The 20,133-nt window shown below is 42.5% G+C and overlaps 1 protein-coding gene across 1 annotated transcript in view; it reads right to left on the reverse strand.

Moving 5' to 3' along the window:
* The window catches only part of KIAA1217 (KIAA1217 ortholog), a 297,582-nt gene that overhangs the window by 271,833 nt on the left and 5,616 nt on the right, over window positions 1–20,133 (reverse strand). The window contains exon 2 of the mRNA XM_077772488.1: window positions 16,608–16,891. Coding sequence (XP_077628614.1) covers window positions 16,608–16,891 — 284 coding nt within the window. The remainder of the gene's footprint in view (window positions 1–16,607; window positions 16,892–20,133) is intronic.

Raw genomic sequence — 20,133 nt, forward strand, 5'->3', positions numbered from 1 at the left:
CACCTGCCTACATGCCAACGTTACCTGTCAGGCAAAGACTTAAACAATCGTCTGAAATTGTTCATTAATGAAACCTTTCCAGGGGCTTTGGATCTCTGCACGGTATAATTTGTGCTGTTGGCAGAGACTTGGCCAAGAAAGATGGCTTCATTTTCAAAGCCTGAGCTGTTTTGCAGAAAACAATGATCAAAATTATAGGCATTCGTTAATCTGCCCCTCCCTGTCTAACAATGCACTTAATCGGTTAAAGGAAAACCTTCGGTGGTACATATGCGTCTGCAGGATAAAGTTACATCGAAAACGTACGTTTTGAAAAACTTTCAACTGATACTTCTAAGGCTTTTCCACTTTCCAGCAACCCCCTTCCTGCCTTCCTGCTTTTTACCAGCAAAACTTGCAAAACAGGTTCCTCGCTGGAATGTGTGTGTGTGTGTGTGTGTGTGTGTGTGTGTGTGTGTGTGTGTGTTTGCATTTCTCTGGGCCTCCTGTTGCAGAGGAGGTGGGAGAAGGTGTTGAGAATTTTTTTTAACTCTTTCATAACACACTTCCTTCTTTCATTTATTTGTCCTAACTTACATAACTTACCAGAATAACATCAAAATCAATCAAATCAAATTTTTATAGAATCCCTAGGGTTTGTTTGTAGAAAGCTCCAGAAAAATCTCTGCCAAATTCGTGCCCAGCCCTTCGTGGCGACACCGGGCTCAGCACTCTCGCTTCTCACCTCTTAACTTTACCACAGACACATCTCGCACTCCCAAGACTAAGGTTCTTGACCCTGAGGGGCCAGAAAAGCTTGAATGGGACTTATTCCAAACTCATGAGCATTTACAGTGATGTTATCAAACAGCTCTCAAGTGCTACCCAGAAAGTTCTTCAGTGGGGCTGCAGGGAGCTGGGAAGCATTGGAAGAAAGACTCCCACAGAGCCCTGGAAGCAGCAGTACTCAAAGCTGCAGCCTGCCTTAACGTGCCACACAGCCCGCTGCAAGTGCATGAAAATCGGCAGCATCTTTGAAAGGGCAGAGAGCAAATTTTACTCCCCCAGCCCCATACCTTGAAAAGCCTACCCAGATGTTCGCAGAGAGAGCATTCATAGGTAAAAACACTCAGAGTGGCTCTTTTCCTAGAAAGAATTGTAAATGCTCTGTTTCCCCTCCTCTGACTATTCCCAGAGTTTTGCATTGCCATAGTTCACAGTCAACAGATGGGACATTACCTTCCATGGGAACCAAGAGCTACCCTGGCTTAATATAGCAGTCTGAGCTGGAACGCTCCTCAGAGGCAAGACTACTGTCAGAGATTCAATTACTACCTCTGTAAGATGAAAATACATCCAGGCGAAGCCCACGCTTGTGCTTTACCCAGTGGGGCACAAACACAACATGAAACAAACAAAAGCAAGATATAACCAGATCCAGGCTCTATTCGGTGAAATCCTGAGATGGGGTGGAGGCACTAGTCAATCACAGTTATTCCTCAAAGTTCCATTAGGGAGAGGAGCATGCGAAAGTTGATTCAGCAGTCAGAGCAGTTATAAATTATATCACATCTGCCCTTTGGGGTGTTTAGGAAATTATAATATCTCCGCTTTTACTTACTGAATTCAAGCTCAGTAAAGAGAGTGAGTGAGGACAGTCAGAATCTGTAAGTCAGACAAATGAAGAGAGTGTCAGAAATAACTCAGACGTGAAAGCAACCTGACTAACTCCCGCATCCGCAGGCGGACAGAAGTAAGCACGGACCGAGAATTTGCACCCAGGGACGACATCATTATGATGATGGAGAAGCTTGAAATATTTAGAGCGGGGTAAATGTGGAGCACAATACCCTCAGCAATAAGGAAAATACAGGCTGGGCAGAAATGCCAAGGCTTGCTTAGAAGTGACCAAGCCACTCATGGTTTTTCCTACTGTCCCTAAATGAGGAAAATGGCGAGCTGGGCTAAGCTGGACTGTAAGAGCCTCATGATTTGCCTACCAGCAGCCAAGCACCACACACTAACCCAGTCAGAGCTTGGCAAATGCATGTAGAGGGGCTAATTTGTTTCTAAATGTAGCCAGATCCACATGGATTTGGATAGCAAATAAGATTCTTTCTCTTGAATTTGTTTCAATGAACCTTTTATAACAGATGTAGGCACCTGCTTACTGGAAAAGGCCATGAACATATAAGAATACAGGTGACAGGTGGAAGAGGTTGGATTTAACTATCCATGGCCTGAGTTTTTGTTACTCAAAAAATACCAGTTGGGACACTTGGGTGGCTCAGTTGGTTAAGCATCTGACCTCAGCTCAAGTCATGGTCTCACGGTTGATGAGTTCAAGCCCCATGTAGGGCTCTCTGCGGTCAGTGCAGAGCCTGTTTCGTATCCTCTATCTCCCTCTCTTGCTGCCCCTCCTCTCTCAAAAATAAAATAAACATTAAAACAAAACCTTAAAAAAAATAAAATAAGAGTTAGAAGTTGTCACCTGGAAAAGGAATCCTTCTGTGGGTAGAACAAGCAATACTTTCATAATTAAAATAAGCAAATCCTTACCTTATTTAAGTCTCACAGCAAAAGGTGATATGAAAATGGTTATTATCCTCATTTCATAAATGGAGAAAGGGAGCCTCAAGAGCTTAGGTCACGTGAGGAAGCTTACATGCCCACTAAGTGTGGGAGTGTTCCTTTTAATCCAGGCAGACCCAAGATTGGAATCCAAAACACATGTGCTTAACCACCAAGAAGTTATCCTGGTTTAATAATATTGTTCACAAATGAGGATCCTAAAATCATCACTAACTGAAGCCATGCTAAAAGGATTTGTTTAGTAACGCCTGAAGGTGCATACTAGACTGCCATGGGCAAGCACAGACTTTCTCTGCCTCCTCCCAGACCCATCATGTCCATAGATGGGGCTGGGGTCTAGAAGGGTCAGGACAAGGTGGCCCATCAGCACAGCAGCCCTGGCTGTTGGGGGGGGGGGGTCCTTTATTTAGCTTCAGGCTGTACGGAGGCCTTTGAGGGTGGCCCAGGGCAGGATTAACACTCTCCACCCCAGGACAAATAGACGCCTAGCATGCAGAGAAGGCTAATGAAACAGCAGACCCTCAAGAAGGAGGCACAAACTAAAGTTCTGGTCTAAAGAAAAATGGACAACCATTAAAAACGTAAAAAAGAAAAGACAACAAACCAAGTATACATTTTGTAAGTCCAGCACAGATTGTATGCATCACCAAAAGAATAAGGGCGCTTTGATTTCTGAATAAAACAATGAAAACCAATTGTGGTAATTCCCTAAAGCTTGAACTTTGGCTCTATTTTTGTTTGTAGTCATTGTTTGCTTTAGAGATGATCCATGTACATTTGGTCAGCTTTTGCTACGGTGCTGGTTAATTTTCTGTGTCAACTTAGCTAGGCTGTGGTACCCAGCTGTTGGGTCAAACATCTGTCTGAATGTTGCTGGGAAGGTATTTTTTTTTTTTTTAGATGTGATTAACACTTAAATCTGCAGACTCTGAGTCAGCACACTCTGACCATAGTGTGGGTGGGCCCCATTCAATCCGTTGAAGGCCTTAAAGAGCAAAGACTGAGTCTCCGGGAAAAAAAAAAAAATCTGCCTCAAGACAGTAACCTAGAAACCCCGGCTGAGTTTCCAGCCTGCAGATCTTGAGCTGAAGGCTGCAGCATCAACTCTTCCCTGAATTTCCATCCTGATATCCTGGACCCACAGTCTGCAGCATTGCCAATACCCACAACTATGTGAATGAATTCTTAAATCTCTCTCTCTCTCTCTCTCTCAGTCTTGCTCTTGCTCTCTTTCCAACCACTTCTCTGTTTCTCTGGAGAGCCCCACCTAATAGAGCAGAAAATGCCAATATGTATCTACCGAGCCTTGTTCTCTGGTTCCAGTTCTCTCTTATCTCCGTATTAGTGTCTGACACCCATTTTTACTTGGAGCACTTACTGTCATTTCAAATACTGCTTGTCGAGACTGAAACTTTGCTTAGTGTTTACTGAATGTGAACTGAATTTAATAAAGAAGAGACATATTTGTTGTGAAATGGAGATAAGAAATATAATCAAGTTCACTGAGTATTACACTAAATATCAATGGACTAAATCCTGCCATTAAGAGACAAAGACTAACTGCTCCCATTCACAATTGCACAAAAAACCATAAAATACCTCGGAATAAACCTAACCAAGGATACAAGAGATCTGTATGATGAAAACTATAGAAAACTTATGAAGGAAATTGAAGAAGACACAAAGAAATGGAAAAACATTCCATGCTCATGGATAGGAAGAATAAATATAGTTAAGATGTCATTATTACCTAAAGCACTCTACACATTCAATGCAATCCCAATCAAAATTGCACCAGCATACTTCTCAAAACTAGAACAAACTATCCAAAAATTTGTATGGAACCACAAAAGACCCCGAATAGCCAAAGTAATACTGAAAAATAAAACCAAAACGGGAGGTATCACCATCCCAGACTTNGGCCATGTGTAGCAACATGGATGGACCTTGAGGGTGTTATGCTGAGCGAAATAAGTCAGGCAGAGAAGGACAAATATCATATGTTTGCACGTATAGGAGGATTAGGAGGAACTTGATGGAGGAACAAGGGGGAGAAGAAGGGCGGAAATGGTGGGGGAAAGGGAGAGAAGCAAACCATGAGAGACTCTTGAATGCTGACAAAAACTGAGGACTGATGGATGTGGGGGGAGGGGGGGATGGGCATGGAGGAGGACACTTGTGGGGATGAGCACTGAGTGTTATGTGGAAACTAATTTGACAATAAACTATTAAAAAAAAAAAAGAGACAAAGACTAATAAATTGAGCTAAAAAAGTAAAACCAACTTATATGTAATTTCTAATCAATATATTCAACATTAATAAAGAAAACTGGAAAATAGATGGGGGGGTCCCATCTGTCTATCCCAAACAAATGTAAAGCAAAGTGAAATTTATTAATAATAAGAAAAGTTAAACACTATACAGGATACAGAGGGTCATTTGTTGTATAAAAACACACTTTATGAAAAAGGAATGGTCATCAAAAATTTGTTTGCAACAAATAAAGCAACCGAAAAGCTGTAAAACAAAAATTCTTAGGAAATCAGGAAAAACAGGATAAAAATATTTTGATAGTGAGATACTCCAATACATTGTTTAAAACTAAACAGCACTAGAAAAAAAATAAGGAGCAAGACAAAATAAATGAAACAAACAACAAACCTGATATAGAAGTGTGTACATGTATGTGTATAGATAATAAACATAAAATAGGTTATTTTCCAAGAATACTTACAAATTCTTACAAACACTGATTGTGTATTTGCCTATGTAGAAAAATGTAAACAAAGCCTCAAATATCTAAAAAAGCAGCAATTTTACAGACTCCGTTCTTTGATCACATCCAGTAAAATTATAAATAAACAATAATCTCAACTATTTGGAAATGAAATATTCTTGGAAAACCCTTAAATCAAAGGAAAAAATCAAAACTGAAACTTTCAACTTTCCTTAAAGCAATGAAACAGGAAATTTTCATACAAAACTTCAGGACATACCCCAACCTGGTGTCAGGAAATGAATGCCCCTCAATGCCTTCATTATTAACAAGAAATACTAATAATAAATGAACTTAATACTCACTTTAAGAAATTATAAAAGATAACAAAGGCAACTTTAAAACTTAGCAAAAGGCTGGTAATTATGAAAAAAAGCTGAAAATGATGAGATAGCAAATAATCTGGAAAAGACAAATGCAAATGAATTCTTTGAAAAAATCATTATAACAGATAAACTTGGGATGCCTGGGTGGATCAGTCAGGTAAGCATCTGACTCTTGCTTTCAGCTCAGTCATGCTCTCCCAGCTAATGAGTTCAAGCCTCACATCAGGCTCCGGGCTGATAGTGCAGAACCTGCTTGGGATTCTCTCTCTCTCTCCCCATCTCTTTCTGCCCCTTCCCCACTTGTGTGCCCATGTGCACGCACACTCTCTCTCATAATAAATAAATAAACTTAAATATATATATATATATAAAAGATAAACTCAAGAGAATGCAAAAATGACATTTGCTCTCAAAGTTTATGGGGCAACTAAAGGTCATGATACTTAACCAGAAGTAAAACAAATGCTTTGTGGAGTCACTGGAGAAAGAACACAGATACGGGGCAAGTACACTGTGAACTTGGAATAACAATGGTGTCGCAGTTTCAGTGGCCCGCACACGTTTGTATAGGAGAATGTTCTGGTTGAATTGAAATGTTTAAAAACAAAAAGGAAAGAACGAAGGAACAAAGTAAGAGGCGAGAAGGGACAGAAGGAAGACAGCAGACCCAAAAGATGGAATCAGTCAGCAGTAATGACAGCTGATGAATGGGCGTACCTGCATGTGCCCCCAACGACCACTACCATAGTACCACCCCACCCACCTGCTCCTCTCCCATCAGTGTCGCCGTGTTATTGAGTAAAAACGGTTACTGCCTCAGCTGTGACCTCAGGAAGTGCTCATGGAGGAAAGTCCTTGTATGTTCCATTGGCCCAAAAATACCCCTTTGGGTCAAGCTTGACACATCTCAGTGCAGTAAGCTGCGTTGGTCTCCACACTGTTGAAATCAGTGGCTCAGTTCAAAGTTCCACGTGATGGCCCCTGAGCATTACCCACTGTTCACAGTCCACCTCCAGGCTTGCACACTGGCTGGAGCACACTCCTAGAACATCTCACACTAGGGGAAGAGCAGGCCTGATAAAACAAAATACCTAGAGAGGAAGATAAAAGGAGTTTGGTGCTGAAGTCCGAGGAAAGTTCAAAAGGAAGACACTATAGAATTTTGTTGAAAAACACGCTGAGCTCCACATCAGATTTTTTTCCTCCAAGTTCCGTCCCTATGGCTGATCCCAAGAGTTAACGGTGTGGTGTCCTTTTCTACCCATGCCTCTCGTGACAATGACTAATGTGCTTCGGTGACAGTCTACTAGTCTTTCAGTGGTTCCACGCTGGACAGATGGAACAGTGCACTTAGTGACTTGCTCAGGGTCCGGGCACAGGTAGGAGCCGAGTGAGAACACGGGGTGCTCATTGAGTGTGTTTGCCTTTCCCACTCTCCCAGCCACAGTCCTTTGTCCCTTCGTCCTTCTCCAATCAGACACTAAGTCACTCGCATTTTTCTTTCAAATAGCCAATGTGTCATCCTTCAATGCTGGCTGAGCTCCATGCCTGAAGCCTTATCACTGTGGCCCGGATGCTGCAACTATTTCCAGGCCAGGACCCAGGCTTTTCTCATGGTCCTTCCTACATAGCGCTGAGTGGCTAAGCTTTCAACTTTGCGTTTATTTCACTTCTGAACTCAAGACTACAAGGTTGCCCTGTGTCTGCCAATCCAAGCTTTCGGCTGAATTTCAAGGTCCGACACAACCCGGCCTTCTTCTGCCTGACTCCCCTGACTTCCCCCTCCACTGGATGACCCTGTCACCTCACTTAAACTGGCCTACCCATTGTTTCACAGGGGAGCAACCTCTATTCTTGTCTCAACATTGTCTCTTCCTGTCCCCCTCCTCCTCTGCCTTCATGGCTTCATTCTATCCATTCAAATCATAATCAATCAATCTCCTGACCATAGATACTTGTTGAATACCAATGTCCTGGGCATTGAGGAAATAGATAATTAGGACAAGTCTATCTCCAGGAGACGTCTATCATTCCAAGAGACACCATTCAAATGTCCGTCTCCGTGTGAAATTCTCCCTCTCTGTTCTCCCACTGCTCTGAACTCCAGTAAGCTTTTGAGGTACACAGTGACATTTCCTAGTGTGCCTCACAGAAGATGAGTCCCTAAGAACAATAATTCTGTGGTCAAACAGGCTGGGGAAACACTATAGGTTTCATTCCTCACTGACCTGTTCCCAAATCTACAAATGAGATTTACAATGCCTCTTAGCATATTAAAAGATCAGACAGGCCCTGCAGTGTAGAATTTCATTTAACTTCGGTTAACCAAAAGTATCCCCAAATTAGAAACTTTCTCTCCATTCCCCAAACAGCTCTTAACACCCTGGGGATCTAGGATTCGGCAGAGCATATTTTTACAAAGTACTGGTCTAGATCACAGCCATTTATTTTTTATTTTTTTATAGTTTATTTATTTTGAGCGAGAGAAAGCAGGAGTAGGGGAGAGGCAGAGAGAAAGGGAGAGAGAGAATCCCAAGCAGGGTCCACGCTGTCAGCAGGGAGCACGATGTGGGGCTCAAACTCACAAACCACGAGATCATGACCTGAGCCGAAGTCAGACACTTAACTGGCTGAGCCATCCAGGCGCCCCCTAGATCCCCGCAATTGAGAACGTACGCTGTCTTATGACGTGCAGAGCCCTCATCCCTCCAGGAAAACGCTCTCCATAATGCAAAGTGTTTTGACATGCATTCAACACCTGCGATCAATTTGATAGAATATATCATCTCCTGTAATCCTCACCACAAGAGGATTGCCAGTCTCATTTCTGTGGTTAAGAAAAGCCTCAGGAAAACATGATTCACACACTGCACAGCTAAGAACGCCCACCATATAAAAAAACTCAGTTATATTGGACCCCACAGTTGCCACCGTTCCCACTAATCGGAAGCACCCTTGGCGGGGCACGTGCTGTGTGCCCTACACATACTGCCTGATGTCGAGCTGACCGAGTTGGTCGGTGACAAACAACGATCTGATTGAATTAATCCAGGAAAACACCTGCGGGAAGGATGAATAATGACAAAGATGTAAACTGGCTGTGAGAAAGCAGAGGACAATCTATAGACACCTGCAATATGGGTTCTGCAGCAATGGGCTGGACTGAATCACAGCGGTCTTTTTGGGATTGCTCAACACTGAAAATTTCTGTCTGATCCGGTGGCAGTTTTCTCTAGGTTTTGCCGAGCACCACCTTCCAGGCGTCTCTGCCACCGTACCGTGGCACTTAGGTTTCTGACTAAGTGCCTTTCCTTTCTACCTACTCCCCGACACTCCTTAGCAGGTTTTCCAGTAGAATCTTATTTTGATTTTTTTTTCCAGTGCTCTTCTTAATATAGCACTGTTCTCCAGCTCTTCCATAACACTAATTAAAATGAAAGCTAATGCAGAATTTGGTGGCATCCAATTAAACATGGATCAAAAGCCATGTGTTATGAATGATCCCCATTTAGGATTCTTTTTCTCTTTTTCTATATCCTCTCTGATTAATGTCAACTTCCAATTTGGCGAGTAAAAAACGCAACTCCTTGAATTTAGTCTTTTTGATCACGGAGTGTCCCTCCCCCAACTCTGCCCCAAGATGTCCTACTCTGTAATATTCCAAATCTTCAGAAACGCATTTCCATACCCCTTTAAGTCACAATGCAAAATATCAGTCCCTTGGGAAATACTTCCAGCGAGCTCCTTCGTCTGGTCCCTCAAGTAACATCATCTGTTACGTATTAGACTCCTCTTTCTGCTCATTTTTCTCCCATTGTTTTTCATCACGCCCAAATTTAGATGACTATTGTTTCTGATTGCATTCTGATTTCTCCGAGACGCGGCCAAGATTTGGAATTTCTGAGGACGATTTTTTTATACTGATCCTTTCCACCTTAATCCTATTCCTTATTGACAGGCTCTACCATTCCATTCCATTTCATTTCATTAAATGCTCACATAGATATACTAATATAAATTCTCTAAATGCAGCTTGTAGTTTTGTCATGACACCACGATCCTTCCATTAGAAGGTATCATTCTGGAAAGAGTAACGTCTTCTCAACGCTTACATTTCATAGATACTTAAATCACTATTTATGTCACTGCTTCTTTGGTGCCAAATAATTCCTCTTCTTTCCAGAATTATTGAAGACCAATCTAATAGGAGGTGGTATTTCAGCCACTGTAGGATCACCACCAAACTGCATATTTATTGCCACTGGACAAGCAGGTAACCCCGTTCTAAGCTTTCTCTGTTTTCTCAACATTTTAGATTGATGTCTTTTGGTTTTGCGACCCATCAGAGAGACGGTGTGATCTGGAGGCAAAAAGGCAAGACCCTCTATAGCCAGATAATAGGATTTCAGTACTGGTGACTTGCCAAGTCATCATGAAAAAGAACTAAGTAAGCTGTACCTCAGTTTCCCATTCTGTTAAAGAGAGTTGATACTATTGCCTACCCCACAGAGTTGTTGAGACAATGAAATATGCCAATATGGGCAAAGAGCAATAGTGTCCCAATTTTAGCTGATGCCAATAAGATGTTCTCTTTGCCGTCTTTTCCACTTTTTCACCATTATAAATCATCATTGAGAAAACAGTGCTAAAGAAATGCTGAACATTTAACTAAGCTTCTCCATATTCACATTCTCCCATCTGGGTAAGGGCCTTTCTTACTCCATCTGACTGTGGTTTACTGTTAGTATTTGCTCCACATACTTTGTATTAGATTTCTTAATCACCAAAAAGTTGTTTCCTTTCCCCTTAAGGTTTAGGCAATAAATTGGTCTGTAAATGCATACTTAGTCAGTTTCAACAGCTCCCTGGTTCTTGCTACTAAACATGGTGGTTCTCATGTCATTTTCCTTTTTGGGTGAGAATAAATGAATAGGTCTAAAGAATTGCTTTAGTATAATTTGTAAACTTTTCATTTGTGTATTTATTTACGAAGCCCATGTAATTGTTTAAAACCTGTCTCCTCTACAACTTTAGCCTTTTATCCACACCTTCACCCAAGACTTCCACTAACGACGGTCTACAGTCTTAGTCTGCCTTTAGTTCCAATTAGATCACTTTCCAGGCTTCACTGACACACATATTCATAAACGCAGATGCATATTTGAGAATTCCTAACCCTTCACATATACAGATTGATTAGGATTAGAACAAATGTGATAGGAAAAAAAATCAGATTGGGGCGCTGACCGGCTTAGTCTGTAGACTGTGTGATTCTTGATCTCGGGGTTGTGAGTTCAAGCCTCACATTGGGGACAGAATTACTTAAAATCTTAAAAAAGAAAAACACCTGATTAATTTGGAGTTTTCGTATATGACAGAGAGACTACATCAATTTCCCAAGGTATACAATGATACTGGAGATCTACTGCATGAGGAATAATCCAGTGTGATTGATATTCTGCCACAATATAATTAAGTTCATCAAAAATAAGTCAAAGATGCCACCACATAAAGGTGGAAATATATGTTAATATATTTATATTACATACAAATGTGATTGATGCTATTGTACAGATAAGTATAAAGTGCCATGTACAGATGTGCTATGTGTTGATGAAACCATAAATGCTTATTTATTTTTTGAGAGACAGAGAAAGACAGAGCATGAGCAGGGGTTGGAGCAGAGAGGGAGACACAGAATCCGTAGCAGGCTCCAGGCTCCAAGCTGTCAGCACAGAGCTAGATGGAGAGCTTGAACGTACAAACTGTGAGATCATGACCTGAGCCAAAGTCGGATGCTTAACTGACTATGCCACCCAGGCACCGCCCCCCCCTCACTTTTCAGTTTGTAACATTCAATGTCTGTAGGTCACACAGCGAAGCCCTTTAAATCACAAGCTTTCTGTGATTAGATGAGTTGTGATCTGGTATTAACTGTCTCCTCCCTTCTATTAACCCTGCTTTCCATCCAAAAAGCTTTCCCTTGGAAGGTAAGGACAAGATCATTGTCAACTCTACTTCCACCTCTGTGTGCACAGATGTAGAAAGTGGAAACCGAGTTGACAGAGGGAGGTTTGCTACCCACAGTTTGTACACTCATTCATTCATTCATTCAACAAAAACTGATCAGGCCTAATTTAGGTCCCATACTCCCTTAAATGGTGAGTTTACCAAGGTATTTAAGACAAGGTTCTTGCCCTCCAAAATGTTCTACGTGGGAGAGAGAAACACAAAGAGAAGTACAACAACATGATTAGATACTATAATATAGGTACTGCAAGATGTTATGACCAACTCAGAAGGTGCAACATTTGGGTTAAATCATGAAGGAACCATTATCCGTACATGAATGCCTATTTCTTTTATTGACTTGATGGCAGGGGATGCACCTCATCATGACACCTTTACCGTGGCAGATACCAAACAAATCCATATGGGATGAATAAGTGAAAGAAATACAAATTTTAAGCTTTTAATGAAGGAAAAAAAAATAAGTTTCAGAATTATAATAGTATTATGCTCTGACAATGGAAAAAAATAATCCTTGGGTACTCAAATATGTGTTGGCAGAAAAGAAAAATGCCTTTATTTTTTTTGTAATTTTTTATGTTTATTTATTTTTTGAGAGAGAGAGAGAGACAGAGTGCGAGTGGGGGAGGAACAGAGAGAGAGGGAGACACAAAATCTGAAGCAGGGTCCAGGCTCTGAGCTGTCAGCACAGAGCCTGATGCAGGGCCTGAACCCAAGGACTGAGAGATCATGACCTGAGGCAAAGTCGGACACTTAGCCGACTGAGCAACCCAGGCTCCTTGAAAAATGTGTTTAAATACTGATCTGGAAAGAAGAGCCACTGAGACTCTTCTTTTGGGTACCGCAGACCAGAATACTGCAGCTACGAGCCACCATTGAAATAGGAGGATCCATCGTTTTTCGGTTGTTGCTTTTTTTTCAGTACTCTGTGATATTGATTATTATTGTCCTTTGACAAATGGGGGAACAGAAACAGAGAAGGATGAAGTCATTTGCTCCAATCATACAATTAGCAGAGTGTGGAGGCTGGATTCCAACCCAGCCCTGCCTTGTCCCCTAACCAAACCCTTAGCTGCCAGGTGATGTAGCTTCATCCCCTAATCGGCCCACACAAGGAACCTTTACAGCTACTACTATGCAGATAAACATGATGCAGCAGTCACAGTCATCTAAATTTTAGAAGACAGTAGAAAGGAGTTAAGGAAACCTCTGTTCGATAATTTAGACTGAACAAAATTCTTTTTTTTTTTTAATATCTTTCTTTTTTAAATGTTTTTTATTTATTTCTAGGAGAGAGAGAGAGCGTGAGCAGGGGAGGGTCAGAGAGAGAGGGAGTCACAGACTGAAACAGGCTCCAGGCTCTGAGCTGGCAGTCAGCACAGAGCCCGACGCGGGGCCCAAGCCCAAGAACCACGAGATCATGACCTAAGCAAAAGTCGGACGCTTAACCGACTAAGCCACCCAGGCGCCCCGAGACTGAACAAAATTCTTGACTGACTTATTTTCAAAGGCCCAAATGCAAGTTCTCAACCACAAATCTTCCAGCATTTGGACTCAGATTTTGAAACGTAAGGCACGCTCTAATCCTCCTTATGTTGAACAAGGCATTGGAACCTAGATCCCCTTGGTACCCAGATAGTTCATGTAAGGTGCTGGCTGCTGCACTTGACCGTCCTACTCTTAAACTCCCCCACTGTTACTCTTTTCATTAAGGCCACTTCTCTGGGAGGCAGCCAGGAAATCAGCTACCAGAAGAGTATGTGGTATTTAGAAGCTCGGTATTAGGTAAGTGGTCAGAAGTGTTTATTGGAATTCCTCCTTATGGCTGGTCATATGATCTTCCTGCAAAGGAAGCCAGGAATAACCCACTTTAAGAAGGTCGGGGAATAACAAAGGGAATCGTGGAGAAGAGGACAGGAAAGAGGAATCAGGCAGCAGGAGACAAAGAACAGAAAAGCCAGAGGATGAAGTACTGTCCGTAGGAATCCCCTAAACCATTACCTGAGCTTATCTCTCATGGTTACAATGCTGATCAGGGTTCATTTGTGACACGACAATAAAATGAAAAAATATATACACAGATCCATGCATCAGACTTTATCCCTCTCTGGATGGTCATTTGGAATACACAAGAATTCATCCTGAGCTACCCCGTAAAGGAACAGCTGACCAGCCATGGGCAGACTACACCTGCGGCAGAGATGTATGTGGTAGGGGATCAGAGGTTGGGGCCACTAAGCCACAGTCAATATCCCCTGTCATGTGATACCATTTACCCTTCAGGTTATATTTAGGCTCTGTATGTGAGAATTTTAGCCAAAGTTACCATCATCATAGCAGTAGCAATAATTATGAGATCATAAATGATAACACTAATGATAACAACTGAAATATGCTTAGCACGGAAAACACCATTTTGAAATACTGAATTCTCACCAAATGAATGCATTTCTAACTTAAAAAAAATATATCCCACCTTCCTCGTTCAACACATAATCAATTTCTGAACCTCCTTCACCCTGACCGCTCTCCCCATAGTCTCTCTCACACACACATACACACAACCGCACCCTGTCCCTTACACTTCATGCACAGACTGCTGGGGAGGAAAACAATTTTCCTCTACTCTTCTAGGTTTTTTGGCTGGTAAATTGACATTAAAGTGATTAACAGAAGAAAAACAAATTTAAGTATGTATGTATGGGAGCCCCATAAGAATATGAGACCCAAGGACATGTTGGGGCAGTTGAGGCTCATAACTACCCTGAGCTAAGGAATGGGATGGAAGCTTGGGGCTTTGAGGGGGAGAAGGGCGATTTACAGGACAATAAGGAGAGATGTTCGAAAATTAGATGTTTGCCCTGCATTACAGATAGGTCTTGCAGAGAAAAAGTAACCTCTGGTAGTAGCACTTTCTTGAGCAAGGCCCAGTCTCCAAGTTATTTTAGGTCATAACAACTTCACCCTTGTTTATTATGCTTTTCCTGGTAACTTCCCATAATTGACTCCCCAGCCCTAACATCTTCTTTTGTCTTTAGCTGAACATGGTATTTAAGGTGATGCCCTTGGCCATTTTAGGGAGGTACTCAGTGTTCTACTCTCCCATGTATACCCAGGAGGCATACATATCATTAAATTTTGTTTGTTTTTCTTAATTTAATTATTAGATTAGTCAACAACCTAGATGGGTGGAAGGAATTTGTTTTTTTTTTCTTCACCATACTATATGCTCTATAGGCAACCACCAACATATAAAGAACAGTGGAATAAACAAAGGCTCAGACTTAACCAGATTCAAATTCCAACTTTTCCTTCGCAAACTGTGTGACTGTAACCTCGATCTGAGTTTGAGTTTTCTTGATCTGAACCACTCTGGATAAAGTATGGGGCCTCACAAATACATGAGACGTTACTTATATGGATAGCGACCACTACTAGCAACTAAAAAATAGGGATTTTTTTACATGGCAACTATAGCTCAAGAAAACTGTGGGAAAAAAATTTTAAAACAAGTAAGTAAAGGGGTGTCTGGGTGGCTCAGTCAGTTAAGTGTCCAACTCTTGATTTCGGCTCAGGTCATGATCCCACAGTTCCCAGGATGGAGCCCAACATCAGGCTCTGTGCTGACAGTGCAAAGGCTGCTTGGGATTCTCTCTCCCTCTCTTTCTCTGCCCCTTCCCCACTCATGCTCTCTCTCAAAATAAATAAAGAAATTTTAAAATAAGTAAGTAAATAAATTAAATAGGGGGTACTTTCTAAATATGCTTGAAATGAAAAGAGTCATCCTTTACTTAATTACTAAAGGATTTATCTACACCAGGACTCTGGTGTCTTCTCTCCTCTTCTGGGTCCGCCATCTTTTGGCAATGTGAACAAAAAGCAAACATACAGCTTGTACACTCATTTCATACTTTTAGGCATTTTAATAATGATTTCAGAGAAAAGAACGCTGAGTTTAAACCGACAAGATGAAAGTGAGGACGAAGTCCAGGTTCAAATTATATTTCCATTTCCACGGAAGGGCAAACGCTGAGTTTGTCAAACGTCACTTTGGTGACCAGTTAACTGGCAAGATGGCCGGCTTAGAGCACTAAATGGCCTCTCTACCCGGAGGGCCGAAATCAGTAACCGCCCGCCCCATCCTTCAAAAATGCTTGTCGCAAAGCGGGCTCTGCTTCCTTTACTGTGTTCCCCATCCTCAAAGGTCAATCCGATAACATGCCTGCGGGGCCTTCAGAAGACCCCCAAGACTTCACTGTCTGCTCAAAAGGCATTGCGCAGAGCCAAGAAACAAAAACATCCCAAGCCACAAATGGGTGATATCTGTTTAGCTGTCCAGATAACCCAATAAAACAGGTAGCTGATGAGAGCAAAAAGCCAAGAAAGCAAAAGGTAAACATCTGTGATTAAAAGAACAGAGAACAGAACCAAAACCCTAATGTCAGCTTCCTTAGGAAAAGGGGTTTACCACAATTTATCCCTCTGTGTTCTACTTTACCTTGAAAATGTCTGTCTGCCTGTCTGTCTGTATGTATGTACGTACCTATTCATTCATTCATTCACTGTGCTAAGCGCTCAAGTGCTATCTGGATACACAGTAAAGCAAGACCCCTCACTGCCGGCACTTTAGATGTACTTGGGGTTGAACACGGGGACACTCTCTGGGGGAGACTGCATCCCCTCTGGGTCTCCCCTCTCTGGCACGCTGATAAAGAGAACTGAGGCTTCAGGTCAAACCTTTCCTATAAGCTGCCTCCTTCCCCCAAGCCCCAAAGAGATCTGGCACAACCCAAAGGTGGGCACAATCCACCCATCTATTTTTTCCCCTTTGACCTGCCAGTCACTTTCCGTGATGTTCATTTCAGACGGAGCCCTGCACGGCCAAACAGCAACACGGTCCTACCTGGTCTCTCAGCCTCTCTTGGTGGCCCATGATCGCGGTGGCATGATGGGGGTACTTCTGCTTCAGATGTTCCAGGAAAGCTTCTCTCTTCCTGTCCATCTCAGATGTCTGCATTCCCAGTATTTCTTTGGAACTTCGGGGCCCACCTAGAGTGTGTCTTCTTGGGATGTTGCGGGAAGACTTGGAAACTGAAACGCGACTGTTCCCATTAGAAAGGCGCTCCTTGGGTCTGCGACATTCTGCATCTTCTACTGACGTGACATGTAGGTTGCCTTTTCCTTGTTCTGAAAGACAAAAATCCAAAATACAGTTCACAATTCATGATTTTACTAAGAAAGGTCATGGACAGAACACCAAGAGGGTTTCTGAAAGCTGGTAATGTGTGACCATAACCTAGCAGATTCCTTGTTTTTAGGCAAGAAGGGGAAAAAAACTCAACAATCAAAGGAAGTAAGAGAAATTGCACTCAAGCAAAAAATTGCAGGAAAAATTTCAGCCATTTCCGACTCTTTCCCTGAGGTTATTCAGAGTGAGAACACTTGGTCAGACTGGGTTGCAGGCAACTGGGTTACCCCTTACCTCCATCTGTAATTATAGAAAAGTTAGCTCTGGTGGTTCTGATTACTACTTTAGTTTTAATTACAGCTTCATGCTGGTAACAGGACTTTATCTTTTTTAATGTTTTATTTATTTTTTTGAGAGACAGAGAGAGACAGCATGAGCAGGGGAGGATCAGAAAGAGAGGGAGACACAGAATCTGAAGCAGGCTCCAGGCTCTGAGCTAGCCGTCAGCACAGAGCCTGACTCGGGGCTCGACCCACGAACTGCAAGATCGTGACCTGAGCTGAAGTTGGACGCTTGAGCAACTGAGCCTCCCAGGTGCTCCTACAGGACTTTTATAGTTTCATAATCTGAAGGTGGTTTCTGAGACACTTATTTCATCCCCGACCAAAAATGCCTATTATAATCTTGGCCATGTGAGTCCCCTGAAAACTCCAGCCCCCTCCATTAGCATAAACCAAGCAAGCATTAGAATATTGTTAGGTTAATGTTACTATTAGGTACAAATGGAGAGGATGTAAAGGTCTAGACACATTTTACCTGAAGTGGACTTTAAAACACACAGTGCAAGGGGAAGAGATATGGTCCATTTTATTGGCCTTGACCTAGACTCTTGGCCTTGACCCTGCCACAGACACGGCCTTTACAGAACAAGTTGATTTCCACTCAGAAGGGAGTGAGGGAAGCCAGCAACGACAGTGGGTAGGCAATCTCTACTCATTCCCAATGGTTGGCAAATGGCGTGTCAGGTCTGCCTATTCTAGCAGACTGAAAAAGAGAATTATTTCTTAAAAAATGAGCCTAGAAAGGGAGAGCTGTGAACATTCAAAAGCACTTCAGATTCTCATCATCAGGAGAGACCCTACACACTACAGAGATGTGGGCAGATTAAGGTATTCCTGCTCACTGAACCCTGGGATCCCAGGAATCCTGCCCTTTAACCTTACACTCAAACCATATAATGTGATCTCCCAACCTCACCCTCTTCATTCATAAAATGAGGGTGGCTGGACCAGTATTAGGTGTGCAGTCTTCTAGCTCTAAATCCTTTAAAACCCACTCTAAATTATATTTTAAAGAAGGTACCAATAGGGGCGGCTGGGTGGCTTAGTCGGTTAAGCGTCCGACTTTCGCTTAGGTCATGATCTCACGGTTCATGGGTTCGAGCCCCGTGTTGGGCTCTGTGCTGACTGCCAGCTCGGAGCCTGGAGCCTGTTTCAGTCTGTGACTCCCTCTCTCTCTGACCCTCCCCGCTCATGCTGTCTCCCTCTCTCTCTCTCTATCCTAGAAATAAATAAAACATTAAAAAAATTAAAAAAAAAAGAAGAAGGTACCAATAGGAGCTCATTTGCTAATTATTCATCTTTAAAAGTCATGTATAGAAAAAAAAAGATCCAATATTTGAAAGTTCTAGATTTGAGCTCCAGATAGAGAAATGAAACTTCACACCAGCGATATCTAGAAGCGTCCAGTTTATACATACACTCGCTCATCCAAAGGCCACGCCCCCAATGCATTTCCCTCTTTGTCTGAAAATGCCTCTGTAGACAACTCTAGGCCTGACGCTCTTTGGTTAGGGACAGAATACGATTTAAACTCAGGCTGCTTTTCCTATTCTGGTTTTCCATCCCTTGAAGGATGTTCTGGGAGTAATTCTTCTTGTTTACCCTTCGCTTCTCATTACATTGCTAATTATAGCAGCTCCATCAGACACCAGTGAGGAAAGGGAGGAAAAAATAGCCAAATTAGTTAATTCTCCTACTCTTCATTAGTTTCAGCAGTAAATTTAGAAGGGAAAGAAGATGGAAGTATTGATTAAAAAGATATTGAGAGATTAACTGTATCATTTATTTAGGCTCCCTTCTCATTACATGAACCCACATGACAGCCGCGTTTTTTGTGGTGTCTTCTTTAATAAAACAGAAGTAACAGGATCCACTGAATAAAGCGAGCTGCAGAAAATGCCATATGTCAGGTTGGTAAATACGTGTGCAATCTGGTTTCGCTTTAGCTTTCCGAGGGCGTGTGTGTGCACATGAGTTTTACATTGGCCAAGAACTTGTTGTGTATTGATGTAACACTGTTGGCTTGTACATAGATTTTTTAAGATTCCTTTTGACGTCATTAACATATAACATAAAAATGATCCTGGACAGCTAGAGTAATTGGCAGGATTGAATCTCTGGGAAGGAGACTTCTTCACGTGGGCAAACACACACAGGCACCCAGACAGATAAACCTTCAGGCGCCTTCAGACACCAACATGGGCAGAGAGCTCCATCTGCCTTGCTCTGCCACACACACTCACAAGAACCATTTTGTCTCATCCAAGGATCCTCAGACTTGGTCGAGACAGCCAGAACGGTAGCCCCTTGGAGGCTAAAAACAGTTTTCCGCCTTCTTCCTTCAGATATATTGGGAAAGGCGCGGGGGAGGGGAGGAGTGGTGGAGTTCACGGCCAATCTCCTGTCACCATTCACCTCTGAGCAGCCCCAACTTGCTGACTCTAAACCTCGATTGTTTTCTAACACTTTGCACTGGGAGGTCATGTCAACCTTATGCTACTTTCCCATTTTTTCTTTCTGGTGGATTCTCCTAAAATGTCTCCAGTTGCTTAACAAGGTTGAATGTGATTTGGAGGAAGGCAGCAAAAGCACTGATGCCTAATGCACCAAGGGCCAAATGCACAATCCCTTGGCAGACGTCCAACTGCTGGTGGAGCTCACTCCTTCCCGTGTCCACCATCTTGCCCTGCACCCCACTCCGCTATCAGCCCCATCTGTCTCCCATCCCACCACCAGGCACCTGCTCCACCCTCACAGGCCCCAGCAACAACCCAACACTACTTTCCATTCAGAGCCACTTGAACATGCATCCTGGTCACCAGAGTCTTTTCCTCAGGAAGGCTCAGTTCTTGGGGGCTCTCAATTCCCGTGCCTGAAGGAGAACAGACAACCCCACCGCT

Source organism: Crocuta crocuta, unplaced genomic scaffold, assembly GCF_008692635.1.
Source record: "Crocuta crocuta isolate KB4526 unplaced genomic scaffold, BGI_CrCroc_1.0 scaffold96, whole genome shotgun sequence".
NCBI lineage: Eukaryota > Metazoa > Chordata > Mammalia > Carnivora > Hyaenidae > Crocuta > Crocuta crocuta.